The sequence below is a fragment of the Podarcis muralis genome, chromosome 2 (assembly GCF_964188315.1).
Source record: "Podarcis muralis chromosome 2, rPodMur119.hap1.1, whole genome shotgun sequence".
Lineage (NCBI taxonomy): Eukaryota > Metazoa > Chordata > Lepidosauria > Squamata > Lacertidae > Podarcis > Podarcis muralis.
The window spans coordinates 14,342,857-14,370,618 of NC_135656.1; the positions used below are offsets into that span (position 1 = coordinate 14,342,857).

General features: G+C 49.0%; 1 protein-coding gene across 2 annotated transcripts in view; it reads left to right on the forward strand.

Moving 5' to 3' along the window:
* Positions 1–27,762, forward strand: part of RBMS2 (RNA binding motif single stranded interacting protein 2) — a 74,257-nt gene that overhangs the window by 40,683 nt on the left and 5,812 nt on the right. Inside the window, exons 1-12 of one of the 2 annotated variants that reach the window (XM_028710295.2) lie at positions 7,676–7,708; positions 9,411–9,595; positions 15,893–15,951; positions 16,838–16,929; positions 19,143–19,300; positions 22,959–23,038; positions 24,091–24,200; positions 25,225–25,271; positions 25,466–25,559; positions 25,833–25,883; positions 26,995–27,105; positions 27,207–27,287. In XM_028710295.2, coding sequence (XP_028566128.2) covers positions 7,691–7,708; positions 9,411–9,595; positions 15,893–15,951; positions 16,838–16,929; positions 19,143–19,300; positions 22,959–23,038; positions 24,091–24,200; positions 25,225–25,271; positions 25,466–25,559; positions 25,833–25,883; positions 26,995–27,105; positions 27,207–27,287 — 1,086 coding nt within the window. In that variant the 5' untranslated portion in view covers positions 7,676–7,690. Of the gene's footprint in view, positions 1–7,675; positions 7,709–9,410; positions 9,596–15,892; positions 15,952–16,837; positions 16,930–19,142; positions 19,301–22,958; positions 23,039–24,090; positions 24,201–25,224; positions 25,272–25,465; positions 25,560–25,832; positions 25,884–26,994; positions 27,106–27,206; positions 27,288–27,762 lie in introns of those variants that run through there. The other variant, XM_028710280.2, reaches the window with a different exon arrangement.

A 27,762-nucleotide genomic window follows, 5' to 3' on the forward strand; every position in this document is an offset into this window, starting at 1 on the left:
GCCACGACTGGACCTAATGGTCAGGGGTCCCTTTACCTTTACCTTTAAGGAAAAGTGGGACATTCTGGGATCAAATCAGAAACCGGGACATCTTCTGTTAATCTGCCCCTGGAAAACAGGGACACTAGGAGCGTCTGCAGTAAACTACAGTTTATGGCCTCAATATATGGGGGCCTCAAGTCTCTCTTTTTTTTTTTAAGGATATTTATTAAAGTTTTCAAATTTAATACAATAAAAAAGAATCAAAAAAGAAAAAAGCAAAAAAGTTTTAAAACACATAAGTTTCACAATACCTATTTTTCAATAACATATTTCACTGACTTTCTCATACCTCCCCTTCTTGTATTCCAATTTAAATTGTTAGTTCAGCAAATCCTTATCCAAAAATTTAACCTGTTTCTGTACCCTTTTTTTTTCTTTTTCTGGGGGCCTCAAGTCTCGACGCATACTAAAAAACTACTAAATTTCAAATTTGACACAACTGCTTAAAAAAAAAAAGTAAACGACTCTAAAACAGACATTGTTGCTCTGAGACAATATTTCGTCTGCAAACAGGCTTGTTGCAAAATATATGCTTTATTTAGATGGTTTGCTTTTAGTTGTTTTTTTGTACCAGTATATTTGCAGAAGGAAAAGTTTATTTTACATTTCCATTGTTGTCCTTGATGTTAGAATAATTTTTTGGTAATGCTATGAGGCCTCGGTATGTCTCAATCTGGCCCTGGGCCTTGGTTTAGAGGCCTGCGGCTGAAGAATGAGTTCTGTGGGCCTGGTGTTTCTTAGAACCCTTTTGGATGTTGATCTGTATCAACATATCTTCACAGTTGAATGAATGAAACGTTATTGTTTAAAGCCATCCACCACCGCAATATAAATACAGCAAACAATCATTCTTGACATATTCCACAGATGACAGATATACAAAAGAAAACAGAAAAGTAATACTCTGCCCTCCCATATGAATCACACATTATCCCTCCACAATAAACTATAGAAGTGTTAAAAATACAACGAGCAAGTTGTATTCTCAGATGTTCCTTGTGCATGAAGTGAAAATGGGAACTGGGGTGAGTGTGACCATGTCGAAATAAAAAAGCGAGTGAAGACACAGGAAACTTCTGGTTGTGCCGCACTTGACAATTGTTAGGTCTCAACCAAATCAGCCTCATACCAGCAAGCTTGCAGGGCTGTCCACAGAAGAATATCATTCCATTTTAATTCACTAACCTACCTGGAAAAATGAAAATGAAATGTCAGCCCACTGCTTCTCGGGAGTGGTTTACAAATTGCTGTTAAAATGTGAAAAGGTGGGAGTTATCCTCCCCTCTGCCCAGAGCAGCCCTATGCGCTGTGCTGTGCTCTGTGACTCTTCTGGGCATGTTTTTTTATTGAAAGGAGGCAAGCAAGCCTGTAGCATTAATTTGCGCAAGGAAGCAACAGGCAGCTCTTTCTATAGAGGGCTAATTCTGAGTCTCTGTATGGGGAGTTGGTGAATGCTCCTATCACACCTGCTAGGGCAGAATTACCCATTGAATCAGAGACTGATTAGAAGGAGCTGATGGCTGAGAAATAAACCACGCACAATTGCAGCAGGCAGCCCTCCTCTGTGGGTGGGCACTCGCAGGAGTCTTTTTAAGTATTTTATTTCTGTTTATTTTTTTGTGGCACACTTACACGCCCGGCACTCAGTTTGGGACTTACTAGAGTAAGCGCATATCCACCCACCACGACGAAGTGACGTCTTTATGTTGCATTTGCTCAGTGGTTGCTGAAATCAGCTGGATAAGGGAAAGGGCCTTGTGCTGGAACAGTTGCAGGTTGACAGGAACCAACATATTCTCTATCAATAAAACTAGAGGAAGTGGGGATGTAACGCCGCGTTTTGATTTGCAGAAGGGAATTGCCCAATAGCACAGACCCTGTGGGAGCCAGCAGCTGTCTCAGATTTCTTTACTGCTGTATCCCAGACCTATTTAGACTATTTTCCTAAGCCTAGGAGAAGAGTACATAACTAAACTGAAGTTGCCTGCTATGTTGTAGCAGGAGAAGTAGAAATGGAGGGACTGGTTGGAAGGCCAGAAGGTGAAATGGGGGTTGCCGACAAAGCAGGGGCAATAAGTATCCAGAGTGCCCGTTTTTGAATTTACAAAATTGTAGGCTCCAGAACTATCTCTGTGATTGCATAGGGCATTTCTCTTTTGAAGCCAGGTATTATTTCATTGGGGGGGGGGGGATAAATACTGAAAAACTAAACCAAGAGTTTCAATAACAGCCCTGCCAAATGAGGTTCACGTGCAGTGTTATTCCCTATATTTCACATTAGCAACTACGGCAAGGAGAGCGATTTGTGACAGCTCTGCAGTGTAGTCCACTGAAGATTGCAGGTTGGGGCAAAAGGTCTGTGTGGATTAGCCTAAGGGGGAGAGAATGGCTTACAACAAACCTACAATTATTATAATACATCGGTAGCAGTTTGAGGATTGGGCTGAGGGGCTCAGAGAATAAGCTTGCAAACAACCTTGCAGCGTAGCCCACTGTTATTGTTACACTATTGCTGGTTGTGGGGCTGTGCTGAGAGACAGTACAGTGGTACCTCGTGTTAAGTACTTAATTCGTTCCGGAGGTCCGTTCTTAACCTGAAACTGTTCTTAACCTGAAGCACCACTTTAGCTAATGGGGCCTCCTGCTGCCGCCACGCCTCTGGAGCACGATTTCTGTTCTTATCCTGAAACAAAGTTCTTAACCTGAAGCACTATTTCTGGGTTAGCAGAGTCTGTAACCTGTAGTGTATGTAACCTGAAGCGTATGTAACCTGAGGTACCACTGTAGTTTATAACAGCTCTGCAGTGTAGCCCACAGTTAATGTTACAGATCAGAGCTGGAACTGAGGCTGGTTTCGATTCTTAAGTCAAACATCCTCCATATTTATCTATTTTAGATATTTATATTCTACTGAAAAGGGACGTGGGTGGCGCTGTGGGTAAAACCTCAGTGCCTAGGACTTGCCGATCGCATGGTCGGCGGTTCGAATCCCCGTGGTGGGGTGTGCTCCCGTCGTTCGGTCCCAGCACCTGCCAACCTAGCAGTTCAAAAGCACCTCCGGGTGCAAGTAGATAAATAGGGACCGCTTACCAGCGGGAAGGTAAACGGCGTTCCGTGTGCTGTGCTGGCTCGCCAGATGCAGCTTTGTCACGCTGGCCACGTGACCCGGAAGTGTCTCCGGACAGCGCTGGCCCCTGGCCTCTTAAGTGAGATGGGCGCACAACCCTAGAGTCTGGCAAGACTGGCCCGTACGGGCAGGGGTACCTTTACCTTTACCTATTCTACTGAATATTCATAATGTCTAAAATGTCCTGTAGTTTGCCGCAATCTGGTTCAATTGTCCCCTCAGTTTTCCTTCCCAGTCTAAGGGCTCGTTCACACTTCTGCTTGTTCCATGCCTACAAAGCAGGAGTCCTAGAGGTTTTCCGCTTGCCCCATGCTTTCTCGGCATGGATCCGAGCAGTTTTGCGTTTGCCCCACTACTTTCCCCTGGAAAACACACACTTTACCGCTGAATCAGAACAAATGGCAATTCAAGGAAAACTCAGTTGCCATTTGGTCTGATTCAGGTTTTCCTGAGGAAAGTGGCAAGGTAGTTGGAGGTGTGGCGAAGCCCTCAGTTTCATGCAGAAGCACTGTGCTCAGTTGATCTGCTTGCAGACAGGTTAAAAGTAAAGGTAGGGATGCAGGTGGCGCTGTGGGTTCAACCACAGAGCCTAGGACTTGCCGATCAGAAGGTCGGTGGTTCGAATCCCTGCGACGGGGTGAGCTCCTGTTGCTCAGTCCCTGCTCCTGCCAACCTAGCAGTTCGAAAGCATGTCAAAGTGCAAGTAGATAAATAGGTACCGCTCCGGCGGGAAGGTAAATGGCGTTTCCATGCGCTGCTCTGGTTCACCAGAGGTGGCTTAGTCATGCTGGCCACATGACCTGGAAGCTGTACGCCGGCTCCCTCGGCCAATAAAGCGAGATGAGCGCCACAACCCCAGAGTCGGCCACGACTGGACCCAATGGTCAGGGGTCCCTTTACCTTTACCTTTAAAGGTAAAGGTAAAGGGACCCCTGATTACACTTCTAAATATTCAAAACAAAACCCCTTTCCTCCACACAAACTAAGATCCCAATCTGAAAGAGTAGTGACTCCCATTTTTGCTGCTACCTGTTCCTTTTTGGGGAGGGTACCCATTGTCCATATGCAGGCACACTAAAATGTTGACTTCCTCAATTGTTTTCTCCAGGCAGCTCTCAATTCCACATTGGTGAAGGTGTTGTTTTTTAAAAAAAGTTGTATTGCAAACCAGAAATTCGAGGCATGCATCTTTCTTCTGTTTTCACATCTCTCTGAGCTAGGCACAGCCTTCTGGGACAGCGAGCACAGCACCAATCAGATCCTGTGAAGGAACCAGAAAGTGAAGCCAGCTTGGCCATTTTTGGCTGGGGGGGGGGGGGGAGCCCAGCAGCAAAGCAAACTGTTCACCTAATTCGCAAAGCTATAAATAAGTAAGCAAGCAAGTTGGCCGGGCCAGGAAAAAATGACCTTGCCCTCTGCTTTTGCTTTTGGCTAAGCAGCCTGCAAACCTTGACGCAAGGCTGGCCCTGCAGCCAGATCAGTTGAATCGCCCCCTGCAGCTACCTAGGGTGGTGCAATAGAGAATAGCTAAAACTTCTATCACATCTATCACAGGTGCTTCCAGGAAGCCCGCAAATACAACATGAAATTACTGCCAGCACTCTTGCTTGCCAGTCTACATGATAACAGGTATTCAGAACATGCTCTCGCTGAACCTGAACATTGCATCAAACCTTCACTGCAGAAGAGGGAATTTCAGGAAGTTTTGCTTGCCAATTCAGAGTTCTTCTGGGGCAAGAAGAGCTGCACCGGCTGAAATTCTCTCTTCTGCTCAGCCATTAAAGGCACAAGGACCCAATCTTCTCTTGCTTTTGATGACGTTAGTTACTTAACTTGGTGTGCTCCTTAACTCCCATATCTATGGATGTATTCACAATAACAGATTGCTGCTGGAACTGCTGTGCAGTCCTGCTGCTCTAAGGCTTTTGCTTGGCCAGTGGCAGTTTGGTGTACAATGGTTGCATGACCCAGCAGCAGTTGCATGCTGTTTTCCTTGGACTGCTTGAATAGTTCAGGAGTAGTATATAACTCCTGTTCTGCTGGGAAGAAATAGCTGTGCGATTCCCTGCTGTCATGCCATCACCCAGTACCTATTGCCAGGGGCAATGGAAGATCGTACCTGGGATCGAAACAGGGAGAGAGAACAATAATGTGCTCCTCACTGAAGCAGGGTGGATAAAAATCTGTTAAAAATTACAATGATCAGATTTTTAAAAACTAAACCTGAGAGGTTTAAACCCCACCCCACCCCAGTTTAAAGGTGGCATTTAACCCAGTTGTATTAACAGTGCAATCATATTCATTGCACTGGGAGAGGCTGCCGATACCATATAACACCGGTCCTGAAAGACCTACATTGGCTCCCAGTACGTTTCCGAGCACAATTCAAAGTGTTGGTGCTGACCTTTAAAGCCCTAAATGGCCTCGGCCCACTATACCTGAAGGCGCATCTCCACCCCCATCATTCAGCCCGGAAACTATGGTCCAGCGCCAAGGGCCTTCTGGTGGTTCCCTCCCTGTGAGAAGTGAGGTTACAGGGAACCAGGCAGAGAGCCTTCTCGGTAGTGGCGCCCGCCCTGTGGAATGCCCTCCCAACAGATGTCAAGGAAATAAACAACTATCTGACTTTTCAAAGACACCTGAAGGCAGCCCTGTTTAGGGAAGTTTTGAATGTTTGATGTTTTATCATGTTTTTAATACTCTGTTGGGAGCTGCCCAGAGTGGCTGGGGAAACCCAGCCAGATGTGCGTGGTATAAATAATTTTGTTGTTGCTGCTGTTTGTGTGTTTGTTTGTTTGTTGTTATTCACTCAGACATATGTACCACTGAATTGAGCTGGGCTTTCTTCCAGGTCGGTGGCCATAGGATTGCAGCCTGAAAATCTCTTTGCGATAACGACCTCATTTAAAATCAAATCTGACTTTAACATAAACCAGCGTGGGGGCAGAGAACAGAGGGATGGGCTAGTGAATCCGCTGTCTGCTGCCCTACTGGCTTGTGCTGGTCAGGACAGTCTATGCCAGCTCCAGGCTGGTGGTAGCGGTCCTGAAGATCAGGCCCCTCAGGGGGATTCCCATGGCTTTAGATTTCTTGGATCCCCACCCTGAAAGGCACATTGGGGCCTTCTGCTGGCTACTGCTTTCCTTCCATCTGGGTGGTACTGACATCACCACCACAGGGGAGGTCAGCGGAGAGGCAGCTATGCGCCGTCCAGCCCCAGCCACATCAACATGGAGGGCGTGCATGCATGCATGCTAGAATTGCACCACAAGTCTGCCTTTAAAAACCAAACCCATGTGTATGATGGCCAGATGCATTGTTCAGAAGAGGGGAGCTTCAGCAGTTGTAACATACATGACAGCTATTAAAGGTGAAGGAATCATATCAGCTTTTGCATCTGGCCGCCCTAGAGACAGGTAAACAGAAATCCATTCATTTTCACCATTGCTCATATTGTCTCTAATCAATCAATCAATCAATCAATCAGTCCAAAGGTGTTTGTTTATGTGCCTAGATTGTATAAAGGTTTTATTCTGTGTTAAACCAATTCATTTTTATTATCATGGTAGTCGTATAGTAATTATTATGGTAATATACATAGCCTTGTTCAGGTAGTATAACTTGCACAATAGGAAAAAATTTGTTTTAAATCAGTTGTTCAAATTGATACATTTTTCTTGGTAATTACAGCATGGATCAAAATCACATTTATTTAACTCATCCACCCTGCGCTGATACGGTAGGGCAAACAGCCCAGTATTAAAGTGTTTTGCTGTGGGACTTATTTCTTGAGGACTATCGCTTGAAAAGTTAGTTGTAAACGCGCCTCAATAATAAGGGTGTTTAAAAGTGATAAAATTACATTTTTCTATCCTTTTAGTGGATGGTTAACAAGCAGTGGAGGTTGGTTTTGGTCCTTGCTAGTGAATTCAAAGTAATCAGGGTGTAGCAGTGAATTAAAAAGAGCCTACAACGTTCTTTTGCATTGCCCCTGCTGTCCTTGCATGTGGGTTTCCCCTCCGCTCTAACTCCGCTCTAACTCCGCTGATGCTTCTCTGTCTGTTCCTTTCCGATCCCAGCTTAGGCCTCTCTCGAGCGTTTAGCAGGCCTGCTGGATAGCATAGCAGTTTTGCAATATGAATACCCCACCCAGAATTGTCCCAGTGGGCAGGGCAGACTCGGTGACTTCAGCAGCACTTAGCAAATGAATGATGGGAACGGAGCGTCTCCATGCGCGGCCAAACACATGTGCATCTTGTCTAGCCCCACACATGCCCCGGAGCAGAGAAATGACTTTGAATGCTCAACAACCCAGTATTTTAGACTCCTTCCCCTCCTCCTGCAGTCACAAGACCTTGACAGCGGCCTGAGGAACGGGTAATGTTCTGAGACGCCACAAGGATCTCTGCGAAGAGCGTTGAGCCGCTGTGGCTTGCTCTGGGAAGCAAGCTCGGAGAGATAGAAGAAATAATATTTAGTTGCTCCTCACGCGTGGAAAAAGGAAATGAAATATGGAAGGATATGGATAAGGTTGCCAAGGTATATATACCAGACCCTGCTTTTGTATCATTAACAGCAGCTTGATCTGCAGACATTGTCAGGTTCTAATGTTTATCACCGTCCTGTAAAAAGAAGCAGCAGCTTATTTCTGCAGAACACACTTCTGCTAAAGGTGCAAGGGACAGGCCAAGCCAGTTTTTTCCCCCTGGCCAGTTGGCAACTTTAGTCTTCAAGGGACTTTCCAAATTATTTTTTTAAAAGATTTTATTCAAAAGGCATAAGGGCATATCTTCATTCCAAACATTCTTCGGTTTCCATGCAACTTTATCTTAGCTTTCCCTAAAGGATCCTGGAAATTGTTGTTTGGTGGTGTTCTGAGAATACTGTTGTCCGTAACCCTATTTCATAGAAGTACAATTCCTAGGATTGACTGGCAAGAGGAAATGAGTGTTGAATTCACTTGTATGAACCCCAGTTTACTGCCAAAAGCATCATAACGCATTCTTTTTTTTTTAAGGGGCTGGAACAGGGTAGCAGAAGAGCTTTTTTTTTTTTTTAAGAAAAGATCAAAATGGTATGGGCAGGAGGGGAGATGTGGCTTATGCTGAATTTTGTAAATGGGACATTCAGATACTGTAAGCAATTTAAAAATAAACTTTATTAGTGTTTTCCTCAAAGGGGTAAATCTGGATTAAATGGGGGGAATGCAGGCTGGCATTTTGATGTCAATGATGTGTGGTTGCTGTGAAAAATTTGCTTGCCTGAGGAGTACCCATCTCACAGTAAAAACCCACCTGGAAGCACCTTTGGTATCAGGGAATAATTCTGTACATAGCAATCACCATTAAGAATGGACGTGCTAACTAAAATAAGTATTAGATTTTTGGAGCAATAGTAATAAAAATAAATTGTTGTTCAGGGTACTGAGAAAGTCTTTTGTTAGTTAAAGAAAAGGATTGTCTACAAGCCCCCCAAGATGAGAATGTTCCAACTAAATTTGCTTGTTGACTGGCGTGATTGTGACATCAAAGGTGGCTTGGCCAATGGTAGAGAGGCAGCTTCCCCTTCCTTTTTGTGCTCTCTTCTCTGATGGTGGCAGTGTTGGGGGGCTTTTGTTGCATTCAGGGGTTAAGATCCATTGGGAGGGTGGAACTTCTGATCATCCTGGATGAGGAAACCTCCTTACTTCTCCCCATCAGGGGACTGAAGGCAATTGATCAGGGACCTCTTTTGGCCAGGAAGGGTGGTATGAGGGAGAACGACTCAAAGCTCCCTAAAGCAAACTTGGCATAGGTCGCCCTGGTCTCACAAATGCATGTCGGCTGGTTGATTTTAAAGTAGGGGTGGAAGAAGAGAGGAAATGATGGTTATCTTTGTCCCAAAAGCTTCTTTATCTGATGCTGTCCAAGACTGGCTGCATCTCAGGGAGCTTATGCAAAAAGGAGACAATTGAGCCTTCTGTCTTCTACCAACTCCCTCTCTCTGCAAGGCATTCTGCACATGGATCTCACAGTTGCAGCTCGCTTTTTTATATATCCTAGAAAGTTTAGGAGGAAGTGAAAGAAAGAGCCGAGTGGGGGCGATTTGGGTTCCACGTTGCTCCTTCCATGCCCTTGGAAGTCTAGTCCTATTAGCAAGTTTCCTATATGCTGCCCTAAATCTTTTTGACCTTTCCTTGTAATTCATCTGCACCTTCCCGCAGTCCCAGACCCTCATTTTGTTCTCTTCCTTTGCCCTGCAGCCTTATGTCTCAGTGGCCCAGCAGATGGCACCCCCAAGTCCCAGTGGCAGCAGCAACAACAACAGCAGCAGCAGCGGGCCAGGCGGCGGAGGCGGCGGAGGGGACCAGCTGAGCAAAACAAATCTCTACATCCGGGGCCTGCACCCGGGTACCACAGACCAGGACCTTGTCAAGCTGTGCCAACCGTAAGTTACTGGGACGAAGAGACCCGGGAGGGCGGTGTCATGCTGTAAACGGAAGCTGAAAAGAACCGGGTCAATAATTTATTGCCCTCCCAACCATCTCCATGGCAGCCCCTCCCCACCCCGAGTGAAAACCCCGGTCTTAGAGAAGATGCTTTCATCAGCCCCTCTAAGGTCAGGGTTCTCAAATGGAGGCATTAGCATTTAAGCCGCCCAAAACGTATTCCCTGCAAGACAGACATCGGCAGTAAACGGCTTTCAGAGATTCCTCCTATGCTTACAAGGGGTGGGGGCTACTAAGTTAGATCCAGCGGGACCTCATGGGCCAACAGGAGGGATTTTAGGAGAAGCAACAACGACAAGAGATCCAGTAATATCACTGCAGCTGACAGCATGCTGGATAGCTCAGCTGGTTAGAGCGTGGTGCTGATAACGCCAGGATTGCAGGTTCAGTCCCCGTATGAGACAGCTGCATCTTCCTGCATTTCAGGGGATCGGACTAGATCATTCTCAGGGTCCCTTCCAGTTCTTCAATTCTATGATTCTGTGTGGATTAGGAGGAGAAAGGATCGAGACTTAGGGGTTGGGGGTTGGTTGTGGCCAAAGGAGGTTGCTATAGGGAAATCCGCTAAATCAGTAAGGAAGCCTTAGTTACAGTAGGTCAGGGCAGGCCAGATCCAGGTCATGCTTGCTTATTAGAGCAAACAAAGAATTAGAGCAATTCTGCTGCTGCCTACAGATCTCCTGTTGCCTTTTTGTGTGTGTGTTCTCTTCTGGTTTATTTTCCCTCTTGACTCTCTACACCTTTGCCTCGCCTCCCCCTACTAACTAAACTGGAGCCAAATCGTCAGTGGATAGATTGGCTGGCACTTTGCCTCCTGGCCCATTGAAGGCGCTCCATGTGGAGAGGTCATGGGGCTAGAAGAAGCACAAACTGCTTTCGGCCGTGCCGTTTGCACCTTTCCAATGAGGCCCAGTCCTTAAATGTGAGGATGGCAAACAGGCAGCACGGAATCTGTATCCTCACCTCCAATCCAGGTTTTACAGGCCCCACCAACCCATCGTGAAGGGGAGCACTTCCATGCACAACAAGCTATTTTAACTATAATTATATATTTATCTAGGACGCGGGTGGTGAGGTGGTCTAAACCATTGAGCCTAGGGCTTGCCGATCAGAAGGTCGGCAGTTTGAATCCACACGACCGGGTGAGCTCCCGTTGTTCGGTCCCTGCTCCTGCCCACCTTGCAGTTCGAAAGCTCGTCAAGTGCAAGTAGATAAATAGGTACCGCTCTGGCGGGAAGGGAAACAGCGTTTCCATGCGCTGCTCTGGTATGCCAGAAGCAGCTTAGTCATGCTGGCCACATGACCCGGAAGCTGTACGCCGGCTCCCTCGGCCAATAAAGCGAGATGAGCGCCGCAACCCCAGAGTCGGTCACAACTGGACCTAACAGTCAGGGGTCCCTTTACCTTTATAACAAAGCCACTCCCTTGCCCCCGACACCCCAAAATCAGTTTTACTGTGGAAAGGGAAATGCCAGGATAACGCACTGGAAAGTGCACTATAGCAATTACTTGATGCAGTGTCACATTGTTGTTGTTGTTTAGTCGTTTAGTCGTGTCCGACTCTTCGTGACCCCATGGACCAGAGCACGCCAGGCACCTCTGTCCTCCACTACCTCCCGCAGTTTGGTCAAACTCATGCTGGTAACCTCGAAAACACTATCCAACCATCTCGTCCTCTGTCGCCCTCTTCTCCTTGTGCCCTCCATCTTTCCCAGCATCAGTGTCTTCTCCAGGGAGTCTTCTCTTCTCATGAGGTGGCCAAAGTACTGGAGCCTCAGCTTCACGATCTGTCCTTCTAGTGAGCGCAGTGTCACATAGCCTCCCAGCAAACTCTATGCAAGCAAATCAGGATGAATGCTCAATAAGCAGGTTGTCTGGAAGCAACCCATATTTGAGACCCTGCAACCCTTGTGGCATAACATACCTCCTAGTGAGCGCACCTCCTTGCCCCCGTGATTGAGGGAGCCGGGGCTGTGTGACGTCAGCAGGCTGCATGCAGATGCTGCAGTGAGAGGGTTGCACTCAAGATGTCAGCACGCCCCGCTGATGTGTTGTACACATGCCCCGTGGTTTGCGGCGTGACACAAGCACACCTCTTGGAGTGTGTACATGGCTGCCAGGGAATTTTGAGGGGGGCCGGCCCCTTCCTTGAAATCTTTTTCAGGGCCCTGCCAGATGGGATGCCTGCCTGCCTTCCAGTGGTGACCTTCGGGCAATCTTGTTACCCATCACCAATGCTCCAAGGACATAAGGGTAAAGGGACCCCTGACCATTAGGTCCAGTTGTGACCGACTCTGGGGTTGCGGCGCTCACCTCACTTTACTGGCCGAGGGAGCCGGCGTACAGCTTCCAGGTCATGTGGCCAGCATGACTAAGCCACTTCTGGCGAACCAGAGCAGCGCACGGAAACACCGTTTACCTTCCCGCTATTTATGTACTTGCACTTTGATGTGCTTTCGAACGGCTAGGTTGGCAGGAGCAGGGACCGAGCAACGGGAGCTCACCCCGTTACGGGGATTCGAACCACCAACCTTCTGATCGGCAAGTCCTAGGCTCTGTGGTTTAACGCACAGTGCCACCTGCATCCCTTCCAAGGACATAAATAAGCCCAATAACAGCTACAGCAGTTCCAATGGTTCCAGCTTTGCCATCCTGTTTAGGGGGCTCTTTGTGGACCTCAGCAGTAGCCTGTCTAATACCCTAACTCTGAATGGCAAGAAATGTCATTTCTTTGGGTCATCCCTGATCTCATGAGTGGCCATGTGAAGATAGCTGTACCCCAAGTAAAGATTATTGTAAGGGATTTTGGGAGGCGGTGGCAATTAGGGGGCCTACTAGTGTGCGCATTCACAGAGAGAGTACTGCAGTTATGTATTGACATAGAGACGCCTGTGTATTTATGTTCTCTGCCATAGCTTGCCCGATCCCACTTCTCCTTGCCTGGAGAAGACTGAAATAGGCTAGAGTGCTTAAAGCTAAGTGGCTAGGAGGGGCGGGCAGGGGGCTGTTCCTCTCTTACCTCAGCTCACCCCAGCCTGGAATGCTGGATCTGGCCCCAAAGCCACACTTGACAAACACGCCTCCTTCAAAACCAGGAATCTGCCTGGGCTGAGTGTGAGGGAAGGGATCTCTGCAAGCTGCTTGTGAGCAGGGGGCGGGGAGGAGATGGGGAAGGGAATGGGGCCTAGAAGTCGAACGCTGGTAGTGGCTTGGAGCTGAGGATTGTGGGTTGCATTCCTGGTTTTGCCACTGCCTTGCATCACTTGCGTGCCGTGCCCCTGCCGCCTCTCGGTTCCCACATCTGCAGAGCAGCAGCCTCCGCCGCCACCGCCCTCCCCGAGCCTGAGATCTCATCGCTGCAACCACAGCATTCATCCTGCTCTTGAAACCCTGCAGCTGGATTCCCCTGTGTGCTGGCTGGGAGGCGCCAGAACTTGGCTGTTCTTGGCGCCGGTCGGATTTCCTGGGCTTGTCCTTTCCTGGGCAGGAAATCCTGCTCAGGGTGAGCAGGAAGCATTGGTGGGGGGGGGGCGGTTTGGGGTTGGAGGGGGCAGCTGGGATGGACTCTGAAGGGTTCATTGTTTGGGGGAGGGGAAGGAGTATCGGACTCCGTCGCCTGTTTTGAGAAAGGCTGGCCGGTTATTGGCAGCTGCGTTCACACCGGGTTTTTGCAATAGGCTGGAGATGTTTAAGGGCTGCAATCCTGTATACATTAAGCTGGGAGTAGCACTTTCTTGGGACGCGGGTGGCGCTGTGGGTTAAAGCCTCAGCGCCTAGGACTTGCCGATCGAAAGGTCGGCGGTTCGAATCCCCGCGGCGGGGTGCGCTCCCGTCGTTCGGTCCCAGCGCCTGCCAACCTAGCAGTTCGAAAGCACCTTCGGGTGCAAGTAGATAAATAGGGACCGCTTACCAGCAGGAAGGTAAACGGCGTTCCGTGTGCTGTGCTGGCTCGCCAGATGCAGCTTGTCACGCTGGTGACGTGACCCGGAAGTGTCTCCAGACAGCGCTGGCCCCCGGCCTATAGAGTGAGATGAGCGCACAACCCTGGAGTCTGGCAAAACTGGCCCGTACGGGCAGGGGTGCCTAGCACTTTCTAAATAAGCGCTTTGTGTCTGTAAGGCAGCGACCCAGGGAGAATCTCCTGCTGAAGTCAGTGGGAATTACTTCTCAATATCCATGCCTGAGATTGGACGGCACCCTCACTTCATATAACAGCAGTTGGAAGGAATGCTTCTCTTTGGGAGGAGGGGTTCAAAAGGTTCAAAACTTTTCTGGCCAGAGAGGAGTCAACCCCAGCATTGTTAAAGACAATTTTCCATAGCTCCAGGGATTTCTTATTCTTGCCTTGGGGCATGCTGGGAGGATGGGCCACCCATTTAAGGCACTTTTAATGTTCTGATTATTTTAAAGTAGATCGCTATAAAGGCAATTTGCAGGTTTGCACTGGATATACATAAGAGCTACAATCTGAACTCTGTGCGTTCTAAATGTCTGCGGTCGTATCATGTAACAGTGGGTTTTTAATATCTGGTGAGGGATTTTAAAAAGCAACAGCAGCACCCCCATACTTCTACACCAAGGAAAGTCCAATTTTAAAACCTTGAGTTTTGTTAATTTGCGTAGATTGATTGCTTCACATAATTTATTCTGCTTTGGCTGGCAACTGTGTTAGGTGTTCCACATCACTCCTTGTTCCTCCCTCATGGCAGGCAGAAAAGCAGAATAAATTATGCAAGGTAATCATAATTAAGACGCTTGAATTTGGCATTTCCTGGTCTAGAAGTCTCCTTCTCCCTGTTGCCACCTATTTGCTGGGCACAGCTTGCGCTGTGTTGTCACTGGTAACCTGCCTCAAAGTTATCCATCACCACCTTTAGGGCTCACCCCGGCTTAGCCCTACTCCCTTCGTGTGGTGTGCCAGGGTAATGTGTCCACCACCTGACAGCGACATATCTTTCCTAATCAGCACCTGTAACATTTTAAGGGGAACTCCCTGGCACACATACCCATTACACGTTTACAGAATTCAGACTTTGGGAGTCTTCACCAGGAGACATATGACCAGCCAGTAGGCCTGGGTGATATATCACTATATCGCCCAGGACCGGTATGTGGGGGCAGGCCGCGATGACAGCTTCACTCAGCGGTATATTGCTGGCGAAACCATCACCGCTCTTGAGTCCCTCTGCCTCCAGCACCCAGCGAGCTGAGGGAGAGACAAACTAGCTGGCTGCTGGAGACAGAGGGACTGCTTGCATGCCAGTAGGAGGGGGTTTGGGGCTGGGAAGGGCGAAGCCCGCCCTTCCCAGCTGAGAGCAGTTTGACCCCACCTGGCTGCCTTCTCCAGGAGGTGTGCTGCGCCTTTCCTCCCAGAAAGATGTAGCCCGCCCTCCCGGTGGATGGCAGCGGTGTAGGGGCTCTTTGGTGCTGCCGGCAGGCCCAGCGCTCGCCAGCAGCCCTTCTCCGCAAGGTGTGGATAGGGTGGCTTTGTACCCCGCACCTTGTGGACTTCGCCCGGGAGGGCAGGCTGCGTCATTCCTCCTGGAATGAACGACACACACATACCCCACCGGAGGAAAGAGGGGCAGGAGCAGGAGCCTTTCCGCCCCCCAGCTGAGCAGCAGGCTGGGGCCACAGCCCACAAGGCGCTGGGGTGAAAGCGCTTCAGCTCCCACAATGAGAGCTGCGGCAGTTTCACCCGGTATCTCGCCGGCTGGAGCTAACGCAGCTTTTTTCAACATTGGGGTATATCGTGTTTGGCTGGTGATACACTGCAGTGTTGAAAACCCAACATCGCCCAGCCCCGCTAGCCAGCAGCAAACCTGCCTGCCATGTAAAGTGACATTTGGCCCATAGTCAGCCCTCTGTCCAGGAGCTGTTACTTGCCCGACACTTTTCCTCCCCTGAACCACACCTTCAGCAGTTGCACAATTCTAGTGATGGGGGAAAGCATCGCCTACAGAATGTATTAATGTTCTTCGGGTTTCTAGAAGAGGGCAAGGCCTTACCCAGTAGAGACATGATTCCTAGCCCGGCTTTTGAGGCCTGTTTAGAAATGTAGCACTCTCTCGGATTTCTCCCCAGGGGATTGCTCAGGCCTGCACAAACCACTAGACGCTTGGAGCTTATTGGACTGCTCAGCAGGGAAGGAAGGAAGGAAGGATGTGGCATATTTTTGGATGTTGGCTATGAACAGCAACGGCATTAATTCCACCATGTTCCTTTGTGCCCCACAGATATGGCAAAATTGTCTCCACCAAGGCCATCCTGGACAAAACGACCAACAAATGCAAAGGCAAGTGCAGATTGGGGGGGGCGGTGCGCTGCCAACTGGGTGAGGGGAGCACAGTGCTGCAGCGTTGAGAAGGAAAGGGCATATGGGGCTGGAATCGCAGCTCAGGGCAGATGGGGTTTTGCTTGTGGTTTTGAAGAGGGAGAGCTAAGAGGCCGGAGTGCTTCACTGCATCCTTCACCCAATTTCTGGGACCGAGCCTTCTCCCCAAGGAGATACCTTTCCCTGCACAAGTTCACTCAATCTCAAGGGGTGCGGGTTTGGCAGGGAGGGGGCTCATAACTCTGGAAAGGAAAGAGGGGCAAGGGGGAGAGGAAAGGATGAGAATTCGATTCCGGAGCCAAGTTTCTGGGGGGAAGATTGGTTCTGTCTGGGAGGTGGGGCTGGGTTATCTGTGTGAGAGGGAGGTGCCAGTGGGGGGGTGGGGGGATTGGAATTCCTGACATGCCAGACATTGCTGAGGGATGGGATGGGATGGGGGGGAGGGAGGGAGCAGCATCCACTCAGAACAGAGGCTTGGAGAGGGGAAGGGGAATCGCTCTGCGGTCTTCCTGACAGTGAGAGGCGGGCTCCCCCTCCCTCGCTTTCCTGCCAATGTTTGCTAACTAGCCAGGTAACACAAGCTCAGCATTGCCCGCTCAGAATTCATCTGAGAATTCAGCTGGAGGGTGTGGCACTGCAAGCTAATGAAAAGTGTGCGCATGTGCGCATGGTGGGGGGAAGGTCAGGGAAAGGGGTCTACTGCGCCATAGACATTGGGGGGGGGGGTTCCTCTAGGCCATGCTAACTAGTAGAAAGCTGAGTGTTTCTCTGCACAGGCCGTTTCTCCACCTTCGAAGCAAGGTACGCAAGGCCTGCCCTCTTATTTCCATCTCCTTGATTTCTGCAGGCTATGGCTTTGTGGATTTTGACAGCCCCACAGCGGCCCAGAAGGCAGTGACTGCACTCAAAGCCAGTGGGGTTCAGGCCCAGATGGCCAAGGTAAGACTTGTGCCCCAGCACCTATGGGGGAAGATGCCAGTCCTTCCTTCTCCAGGAGGGAAGACAGGAGGGCAGCCTCTAGGCTGCAGTTCAAATCCCAGGCCAGCTCCCTACATAATGCAGAAAACATACACAATACAAGCTTGTCTTTTTAAACATCTGTGTACATGTGTTTGGCAACTGTGATTGGGGCAGGCTTCCCAGCTTGCATATATATATATATATATATATATATATATTTGCTTTCGTAGATTTTCACGGGTACAGGAATGCAGGTTTTGGTGTCCTCGGGTATCTTCCCGTGTAAAAGTTGGGGTGTCTAGGCGACGTTTCGACGAGGTCTCACTCGTCATCTTCAGGCAGGTGCTTTCGGTGAAGCCGAAAGCACCTGCCTGAAGATGACGAGTGAGACCTCGTCGAAACGTCGCCTAGACACCCCAACTTTTACACGGGAAGATACCCGAGGACACCAAAACCTGCATATATATATATATATATATATATATATATATATGCTTTCGTAGATTTTCACGGGTACAGGAATGCAGGTTTTGGTGTCCTCGGGTGTCTTCCCGTGTAAAAGTTGGGGTGTCTAGGCGACACAAAAACTGACACCAGATCCAGAGGCACACAGAACGCCATCACCAATCAACCACACCAGACCCAAACCCAGACCCTCTCCACAGATAAATTACAGACACCATCCAGTAGCCAAACCATGGTGGCACCTCGGGATGCTGCACCCCCCTGCAATCCCTACACAGATCTGGCTGGCACAGGCCACAAAACCACAGCTCGCCCCTATACACGAAGCCAAGCCAGAGCACAACTAAGTGCAGTACAGCCATCTTCTCAGAAAAACTCTTCACAAAGTTCAAGAGGTCAAGACACAAAGGCTTTAGCAACTAATCCACACCTAATGACCCACCTAAGTGGTACTCAGGATACAACTCAAGAAATCACTCAAGATATCCCTCAAGTAATTAAGGAACAAAAGAAGAAAAGGCACACTAGCCTGGGAACTTCCTCTCTGCCCAGAACATTGGAGGCCACACCTCCTCAACAGTATTTATAGGAACTCAAACACTGAGATCCTGCTCTGTTCCAGTAACAAGAAGCCGAAAGCACCAGCCTGAAGATGACGAGTGAGACCTCGTCGAAACGTCGCCTAGACACCCCAACTTTTACACGGGAAGACACCCGAGGACACCAAAACCTGCATATATATATATATATATATATATATATATATATATATATATATGGGGTTTTCAAATGAATCGTCCACACTGTGTAGCGTCGTAATACTTGCATGCATGCATGCAACAGACATAGGTGTCTTGTATGCTGCCTGAGGGCTCAGCCACACTTTTGCTGGTCCCGGGCCTAGAAAGCATGGGTCCAGGTGGTTTTCTACTTCTCCCACATTTTCTAGGCACAGGTCCAGGCTGTTTTGCAACTTTCCCCTGGGAAACATGCTCTTTGCAGCTGAATCGGAACAAACCTGCATTATTCCTGCATTGCAAGGGTTGGACTAGATGGCCTTTGGGTTACCTTCCAACTCTACAATTCTATGATTGCCGTTTATAGTGGTAAAGAGTGGGTTTTCCCAGAGAAAGTAGCAGGCCAAATGGAGCTTCGGACGAGCGCTAACTCTCTGTATGAAATCATGGGTCCCTTCTGATACGCAGAAATCCTAAGCCTTAAGCTGCCCTGTAATATCCCAGTACAGTGGTACCTTGGGTTACAAATGCTTCAGGTTACAAACACTTCAGGTTACAGACTCCGCTAACCCGGAAGTAGTAGCTCGGGTTAAGAACTTTATTTCAAGATGAGAACAGAAATTGCGCAGCGGCGGCACAGCAGCAGTGGGAGGCGCCATTAGCTAAAATGGTGCTTCAGGTTAAGAACAGTTTCAGGTTAAGAACGGACCTCCGGAACAAATTAAGTTCGTAACCAGAGGTACCACTGTAGGGTGTTTCTCGACAGGGCTCTCCAGGGTGCAGACTGTGATCACGGACCAAATTCTGTGCCTTGCCTCCTTCTTAGGCATTGAGAGTCTTTGTGATATGACTGAGGTTGGGGAACGGCCAGTCTCGTGAACTGAGGCAGGCTGCGAATTTGGGAAGGGAAGGGGCGGCCTGAAAGGAACGAGTCCCCAGGGACGGGATGGACGATTGCTAGGCAACAGCCTGACTTTCTTGTTTCCATAGCAACAGGAGCAGGATCCCACCAACCTCTACCTGTCAAACCTGCCTCTGGGCATGGACGAGGCGGAATTGGAGTCGATGCTGAAGCCCTTTGGACAAGTCATCTCCACGCGCATCCTTCGCGACGCCAGCGGTACCAGCCGAGGGGTCGGCTTTGCCAGGTCAGGAGGGCGGGCTTTCTCTGTCTACAGGCAGACTCCCTTGTGCTCCAGCCCTTGCTGGGGTCTGGCTTCTTAACTCCTGTGATCTCGCCTCACACAATGGTGGCAGCTTGCGCCGGTATGCTCCCTGAGGCAGGCGTGTCTGTGCACCTTCCCATGCAGACATGTGCTCACTTGTCTCTGTCGCTGCGCTGCTCTGCTTTCACAGAGACCCAGAAATCACTGGCCACCCAGAGGCTAGCAAGCCCACACCTGGCCGAGTCTTGACCTAGACGCCTTTGTCCAAGCGTTTGCTTCCACAAGGGCTTTTGCCCAGGGACTTGCTAGGACAAACCCTCCCTTATGTATGGAAGGTTTGCAGATATGCTGAACAAACACACACTCCCTCACCTGGGGGGAATGTTTGCATTTCCACTTATACGATGTATGCCCTATTCCTAGGGCCTAGTGTTGATGGTTATTATTATTATTAAATTAAATTAGTTTACCGTCCTGTGCCCACAGGTCTCAGGGCAGTTCACAACATGAAGACACAATACAAAAACACAAAATACCTAATAAAAATAAAAAGAGCAACCCAATAACGCCCCCCTCCCCAACACATTTTAAAAGGGCATCTGATGTTAATCAGCCAAAGGCCGACTGGTTAAAGGGGAACGTTTTTGCCTCGCACCTAAAGGTGTATAATGAAGGCGCCAGCAGAGCATCCCTGGGGAGAGCATCCCACAAACAGGGAGCCACTGCAGAGAAGGCCCTGTTCTCGTGTTGCCACCCTTTGGACGTCTCGAGGAGGAGGCACACGAAGAAGGGCCTCAGAAGATGATCTCAGGGTCTGGGTAGGTTCATATGGAAAGAGGCGGTCCTTGAGGTATTGCAGTCCTGAGCCGTTTAAGGGTGTATAGGTCAAAACCAGCACTCTGAATTGGGCTCAGAAACTAATTGGTAGCCAGTGCAGTCGGACCAGGATCGGTGTAATATGCTCAAACTGTCTTGCCCCGGTGAGCAAGCTGGCTGCTGAATTCTGCACTAGCTGAAGTTTCCAAACCGTCTTAAGAGACAGCCCTACGTATAACGCATTGCAGTAATCTAACCTTGAGGTTACATAGATTTGTCTGTTTCTTGCTCATTTGGACCACAAGGTTGTCCAAGGCTGCAGTTTTCCTTCTCAGCTGATCTAGGCATTATGTTCAACAAGGGGATCCACATCCCTGTGTCTGTTTCCCCACATACATGCAACAGCTATATTGTTTAGTGCAGGAGTGGGAAAACTAGAGGTTGCTGGATTCCAGCTTCCATTATCTCTCCAACCATTGGGCATGCCAGCTGAGGTTGATGGGAGTTGGGGCCTAGCAACATCTAAGGGGCAACAGGTCCCCTTCCCTGGTTTATTGCAACACGCTGTGTGACTCACAATACAGTGGTACCTCGGTTTTAGAACTGCCCTGTTTATGAACTACAGTAGTACCTCAGGTTACATATGCTTCAGGTTACATACGCTTCAGGTTACAGACGTTTCAGGTTACAGACTCCGCTAACCCAGAAATAGTGCTTCAGGTTAAGAACTTTGCTTCAGGATGAGAACAGAAATCTTGCTCCAGTGGTGTGGCAGCAGCAGGAGGCCCCATTAGCTAAAGTGGTGCTTCAGGTTAAGAACAGTTTCAGGTTAAGAACGGACCTCCGGAACGAATTAAGGACTTAACCAGAGGTACCACTGTATTCGGTTTACGAACTCCGCAAAACCGGAAGTAGTGTCCCAGTTTGCAAACTTTACCTCAGTCTAAGAATGGAATCCAAACGGTGGTGGTGAGAGGCCTCATTAGGGAAAGCACGCCTCTGTTTAAGAACGGTTTCGGTTTAAGAATGGACTTCTGGAACGGATTAAGTTCGTAAACCGAGGTACCGCTGTATTGAGTTTTTCAATCAATCCCCTTTCTGCAAATGCCAAACTCACTGCAAGGTATTTGCCAGGCTGTAGAAGTACTTTTAGGCAGACATACCCTGGTGGTCTTCATCCGCTCAGACACATCTGGGTGGACACAGCCATCTCAGTTCCCACATTCCCTGCTTCCTCTACCAGCTGGAACAGCTTCTCCTGTTCTGTTCTGTCCTGCAATGCCCCCTGCTGCCAGGTTTGCATTTTACACCAGATGGGCCCTGACTCCTCCGACTCCTCCAACCAGCACCACCTTGCAGCTTTCTATCACCATCAACATACCCAAGGGGGGCACTTTGGATTGCACCATTCCCTAAATTAGAATTAGGAATTGTACCTTGGCTACTTTATTTTCTAGCCAGCTGGTGGCACCGGACGTCATTGTTCCTGATGGGATAGGAGAGAAATTCAGATAGTTTTACACCTAATTCCAAGTTGGCATCCTCCTCCAGTTTGTCCAAGCCAAATATTCTCCTGCGCCTCCTTGTGGCAGGGAATGTGGAACTGCAAGTCCAGTAGCTCTTAAAAGCTAGAAGGGAATAATAATGTGTGCAGTTGTTACAGCATAGCAGTGTATAGACACGCGCCAACTTTGCAGCAGCTCCTTGCAGCCCTGGATTTGATGCATCTGATTGCCCGGAGATGAAAGCGATTCTAGACAGGTGCTCAGTCAACAAAATGGAATGAATCGCAGTAATTTGGGCTTTCCAGGCCTGTTTCAATCTTAAGTCTTGAGCTCTTGGATTCATTTTTAAAGAAATGTTCATTGGGAATGTACCACCTAAATAACTTTCCCAAGTGGAATCTGCAAGCAGGGTCCTTAAGAATCCTGTCTGTGGGTTAGATTCTGGTAAAGTCACATAGAAAGCTGATTCTTGTCTTAACTGTTATTTACATATGCGCTCACTGAATCACTTTTAATATGTGAATCCTTGAGCGGAAAGGAGTTAGAAACTGGTTATAAGATAGAAGTGTTCTACTTAGGATTGCTAGCTCACCTCGGGCAGTTTTCCTGACAAGCAGAAATCCAGCAACTAGAGATTTTCCATCTCTACACATCTCTCTTGGGTAAAGCATTACTGTTGAATTCCTCTCTCACACACAGCCATTACAGGCACAGAAGCCCTGATGGGAGAAGGTGGGTGACAGCTCTTAACATCGGAATTCCCTTCCTGAAGTTTAGTCGGAATCTCTTTTCTAGTAACCTGAAGCCATTGGTTCCAGTCTTACCCACTGGAACAGGAGAAGAAAACAAGCTTGCTCCATCTTCCATGTGACAGCCCTTGAGATATTTAAAAATGACTCTCATATCTCCTCTCAGTCTCCTCTTTAAACAGGCTTAACATACCCAAGTCCATCAACTATTCCTCCAGACCCTTGATCATACTGGCCACCCTGCTTTGCAAACATTCCAGCTTGTCAACATCCTTCTTAATTTGTGACACCCAGAACTGGACACAGTACTCCAGGTGTGGTCTGACCAAGGCAGAATAGAGCAGTACTATTACTTCCCTAGATCTGGACACTAGACTTCTGTTGATGCAACCTAGAACAGCATTAGTCCCTCCCTCCTTTTTATCCCACTGTTGCTTCACGTCTGTAGGAATCTCAGCGTGACCAGGAGCAGGCGGGCTACAACTTTGCAATAAGTGTGGCTCCTCCGCTTACATTGACACCCTTCCCAGCCCAGCGTCACCAATGGTTTCTTTTCCCTTCTTCCCCCAGGATGGAGTCTACAGAAAAGTGTGAAGCTATCATCACGCACTTCAATGGCAAATATATCAAAACACCTCCAGGGGTCCCAGGTGAGAAGCACAGTTGGCTGTGAGGGTTGAGTGGTGGTTGGGAGCCTGGCAGCTAAGACTGTCTCGGGAGGATGTGTGGACTGCTCTTGTGAGGAACAGCAAGGGAGAACTCTGAGCCATTTTCTGCATGCCGCAAAGTCAAGCGATAAAGCTTTTCCAATGCTGTTTTGTTTTGAATAGCATAGCATAGCATAAAGGTAGAGGGACCCCTGACCATTAGGTCCAGTCGTGACCGACTCTGGGGTTGCGGCGCTCATCTCGCTTTATTGGCTGAGGGAGCCGGCGTACAGCTTCCAGGTCATGTGGCCAGCATGACTAAGCCGCTTCTGGTGAACCAGAGCAGCGCACGGAAACACCGTTTACCTTCCCGCCGGAGCGGTACCTATTTATCTACTTGCACTTTGACGTGCTTTCGAACTGCTATGTTGGCAGGAGCAGGGACCGAGCAACGGGAGTTCACCCTGTTACGGGGATTCGAACCCCCGACCTTCTGATCGGCAAATCCTAGGCTCTGTGTTTTAACCCACAGCGCCACCCGCGTCCCAATAGCATAGCATAGAATTTATTATTTATACCCCACCCATCTGGCTGGGTTTCCCCAGCCACTCTGGGTGGCTTCCAACAGAGTATTAAAATACAGTGGTCTGTTAAACATTAAAAGCTTCCCTAAAGAGGGCTGTCTTCAGATGTCTTCTAAAAGTCTGGTAGTTGTTCTTCTCTTTGACATCTGGTGGGAGGGCGTTCCATAGGACGGGCGCCACTACCGAGAAGGCCCTCTGCCTGGTTCCGTGTAACTTTCAGTGAGGGAACCGGCAGAAGGCCCTCAGCGCTGGACCTCAGTGTCCAGGCAGAACGATGGGGGTGGAGACGCTCCTTCAGGTATACTGGGCTGAGGCCGATTAGGGCTTTAAAGGTCAGCTCCAACACTTTGAATTGTGCTCGGAAACGTACTGGGAGCCAAAGTAGGTCTTTCAAGAGACCTACATTGCAGTGCAGTTGGGAAACTGCATGTCGTGATTTCCCCCTCACAAAATGCTCCTTTCCCTTTGCAGCACCTCCAGATCCGTTGCTTTGCAAATTTGCTGATGGCGGCCAGAAGAAGCGCCAGAATCAGGGCAAATATGTGCAGAACGGGCGAGCCTGGCCACGGGAGAATGACACGGTAAGGGGGGGGGCAGCAGGGAATGGGGGGAGGCTGCAACAGTCGGAGACCAGTCCGTTAGCCACATGCGGCAGTCAGCCCAGAGCTCAACAACCCTCTCGTGTGAACATTTTGTTGCATGTGTGAAACTGCAAAAACAGAGTGATTGTCACACTCCTGGCTGGCTATTTCGTGTGGCTGGTGGACGGCCTTTGGTTTAGTGGGCTGGCCATAGGTTTTGCAGGCTTGGGGATTAGACATTCTCTTTAGGGCAGGGGTGAGGAACCTCCAGTCCACAGGCCGAACAGAGCCTGCCAGGGCTCCCTATATTTTGGAAGCCACGCCCACCTGCCCTACACCTGAGATAATACACGACGTCAGCTGTGGGGCAGGTAAGAGTAGAACTTCAATTCAGAGCTTAAAGTGAGCTCATTTTGTTCCTTTGATGGAGCAAAGTGCGCTCCCACCCCCATCAGTTGATGATGAGAGTGTGCATTGATCAAGGAAGGTAAAGCTGTTTCCATTCAGTGGAAACCGCTCCTCCTTCCCTCCTTCCCTCTTTGAATGTCCAGAAACCAAACAGGCAGTGCTGGGCTGTATGAAAGCCCTTCACGAGCTCTTTAAGCCTTCAATTTTTGGAGGTTTAAGGAGTATCACTGCACTGCTTACAAAGGGCTTTCAAACAGCCCTGTGCTGTGCTTTGAAGTCCCGACAATTGGGGCTTCAAAGTGCAGGATTGGTGGACATTACTATGACGCCAGGTAACTGGCAGGGGGACACCCACCTGCCCAATTTGGCCTGCCATGGGTTGGGGAGATTAGCATCTGGCACACTGGACAGAAAAGTGTTCCTGCCCCTGCTTTTAGGGTCCTGGCTGGCTGCAGGAGTTTGAGGTGGCATCATCAGGGGTTCCACTAAGCAGGGCGAGGCTTGCAACCTGCCCCTAGGAAGGCAGAGAAGCAGTTGCTGATTGGTTGAGCTGGGATCTTGATGGGTCAGGAGAATGGGAGGAGCCACATATGAACTGTCTACTATTTCCATGCAGGGTGGGATGACCTTGACCTATGACCCCACAACGGCGCTACAAAATGGGTATGTCTTCTGCTTTGCCTGTTTCTTCACATTGTAACCGAGAAATAGTTTGGTAGGCGATCTGGCCATAGCCTTCAAGGAGACCTGGCAGAATAAGATCTGCATATCTGTGAGCTTATGGGAAGGGCTGTACATTCAGCTTCTTCTGAAGCTATATGAAGCTCTTCAACGATTTCTCCCCATACCCTCTGCAGGTTCTACACAACACCCTACAGCCTGGCCCCCAACAGGATGATTGCCCAGACTGCGCTCTCTCCTTATCTCCCGTCACCCGTTTCTTCCTACCAGGTACTTCTCTCTTACTCTTACCCCCAGCTTTGTATGTGATCAGCACAGGCCTTGATTCAAACATCTACTGTCATAGATCTGTTTTGGGCCTACGAGTGTGAGCTGCAAATCTGGAAGCCTTTGCTTCAAATCTCACCTCAGCCACTTATCTCACAGCCCTTTCCCTATCAGTGATATGGGGATAATAAGACTGGCCGACTTTTAAGAGCTTTTCCAAGAATTACTAAGTGAAATGTGTTACTGGTAACTATCTACTTCTATTACTCTCTGCAGGTTCACAGCCCGTCATGGATGCACCATCAGTCATACCTCATGCCGCCCACGGTGAGACCCCTTCCTCCCATAATATCCACCTGGAGTTCTTGTCTAAGGGCATTTTATTTGCAAGTAACACCCTTTCTGTTTGGAACATAAACTTACTTGGATGCAGAATGCAGAGCAGAAGAGCCAGTTTAAAATCAAACGTTCGTGAAGTTTGTATTTTGCAATTGCAGGAGATGCAAAAAGTCATCTAAGCATCACATGAGAGAGCAACATAAAGCCTGAGGCCCTTGTCCAGTTCTGGTCCAGGATATTAGACGACACCCTCTTTCCCCAAGGCTGGCTAGGTATCCTCTGCACCCAGAAAGCTGAGGGGACCATGATGAATGTAGAGAAAACTTCACCCCTGCCTTGCAGCCAGCATACGCCACCTAATTATTTTAAATCACAGAGGCTTCTCCTGACTTCACTTCAATTATTATTATTATTATTATTATTATTTATACCCCGACCATCTAGCTGGGTTTCCCCAGCCACTCTGGGCAGCTCCCAACAGAATATTAAAAACACGATAAAACATCAAACATTCAAAACTTCCCTAAACAGGGCTGCCTTCAGATGTCTTTTAAAAGTCAGACAATTGTTTATTTCCTTGACATCTGCTGGGAGGGTGTTCCACAGGGCAGGCGCCACTACCAAGAAGGCCCTCTGCCTGGTTCCCTGTAACCTCTCTTCTCGCAGTGAGGCAACTGCCAGAAGGCCCTTGGAGCTGGACCTCAGTGTCCGGGCTGAATGATGGGGTGGAGATGCTCCTTCAGGTATACTGGATCGAGGCCGTTTAGGGCTTTAAAGGTCAGCACTAACACTCTGAATTGTGCTCAGAAACATACTGGGAGCCAATGTAGGTCTTTCAAGACCGGTGTTATGTGGTCTTGGCAGCTGCTCCCAGTCACCGGTCTAGCTGCCGCATTCTGGGTTAATTGTAGTTTCCGGGCCACCTTCAAAGGTACCCCCACCTTTAACTGCTGCCAGTGTCTCCTCTGCCATGAGTTATTCCAGGCCCTTTATGGACACTTCCCTCTCTCCATTCTCTTATTCCCACAATTTTTTTCTTTAACTTCTCTCTCCTTCTCTCTCTCTTTCTCTCTCTCTCTCTCTTGCTGTTGCTAAACAGGGCACAGTGCTGACACCTACCATGGACCATGCGATTTCCATCCAGCCCACTTCCATGATGGGGCCCCTGACTCAGCAGCTGGGCCACCTGTCCCTCAGCAGTGCTGGCACGGTAAGTGTCTTCTTCCTCCTCTACCCTTCCCCCTTCTCGGAGGGGCTTTAGCCCTCGTCTCCTGCGCCTTTTTGACGTCTCCTGTCCCTCCGTCCCACTAGTACATGCCAGCAGCAGCAGCTATGCAAGGAGCCTACATCCCCCAGTACACACCTGTGCCTTCCTCTAGTGTCGCAGTTGAGGTAAGAGGCCCTTTTGTTATTTCTCTCTAAGTTGGGGGTGCATGCCAGGCACCAATATACAGTGGTACCTCGGGTTACATACGCTTCAGGTTACATACGCTTCAGATTACAGACTCCGCTAACCCAGAAATAGTACCTCGGGTTAAGAACTTTGCTTCAGGATGAGAACAGAAATTGTGCTCCGGCGGCGCGGCAGCAGCAGGAGGCCCCATTAGCTAAAGTGGTGCTTCAGGTTAAGAATGGACCTCCAGAACGAATTAAGTACTTAACCCGAGGTACCACTGTACTGCAAAATACATAGTACAGTCGTACCTTGGATCTTGAACGCCTTGGCTCCTGAACAAATTGGCTCCCAAATCATCAAAACCTGGAAGTGATTGTTCCAGTTTGTGAATGTTCTTTGGAACCCGGACGTCTGACGGGGCTTCCGCGGCTCCCGATTGGCTGCAGGAGGTTCCTGCAGCCAATCAGAAGC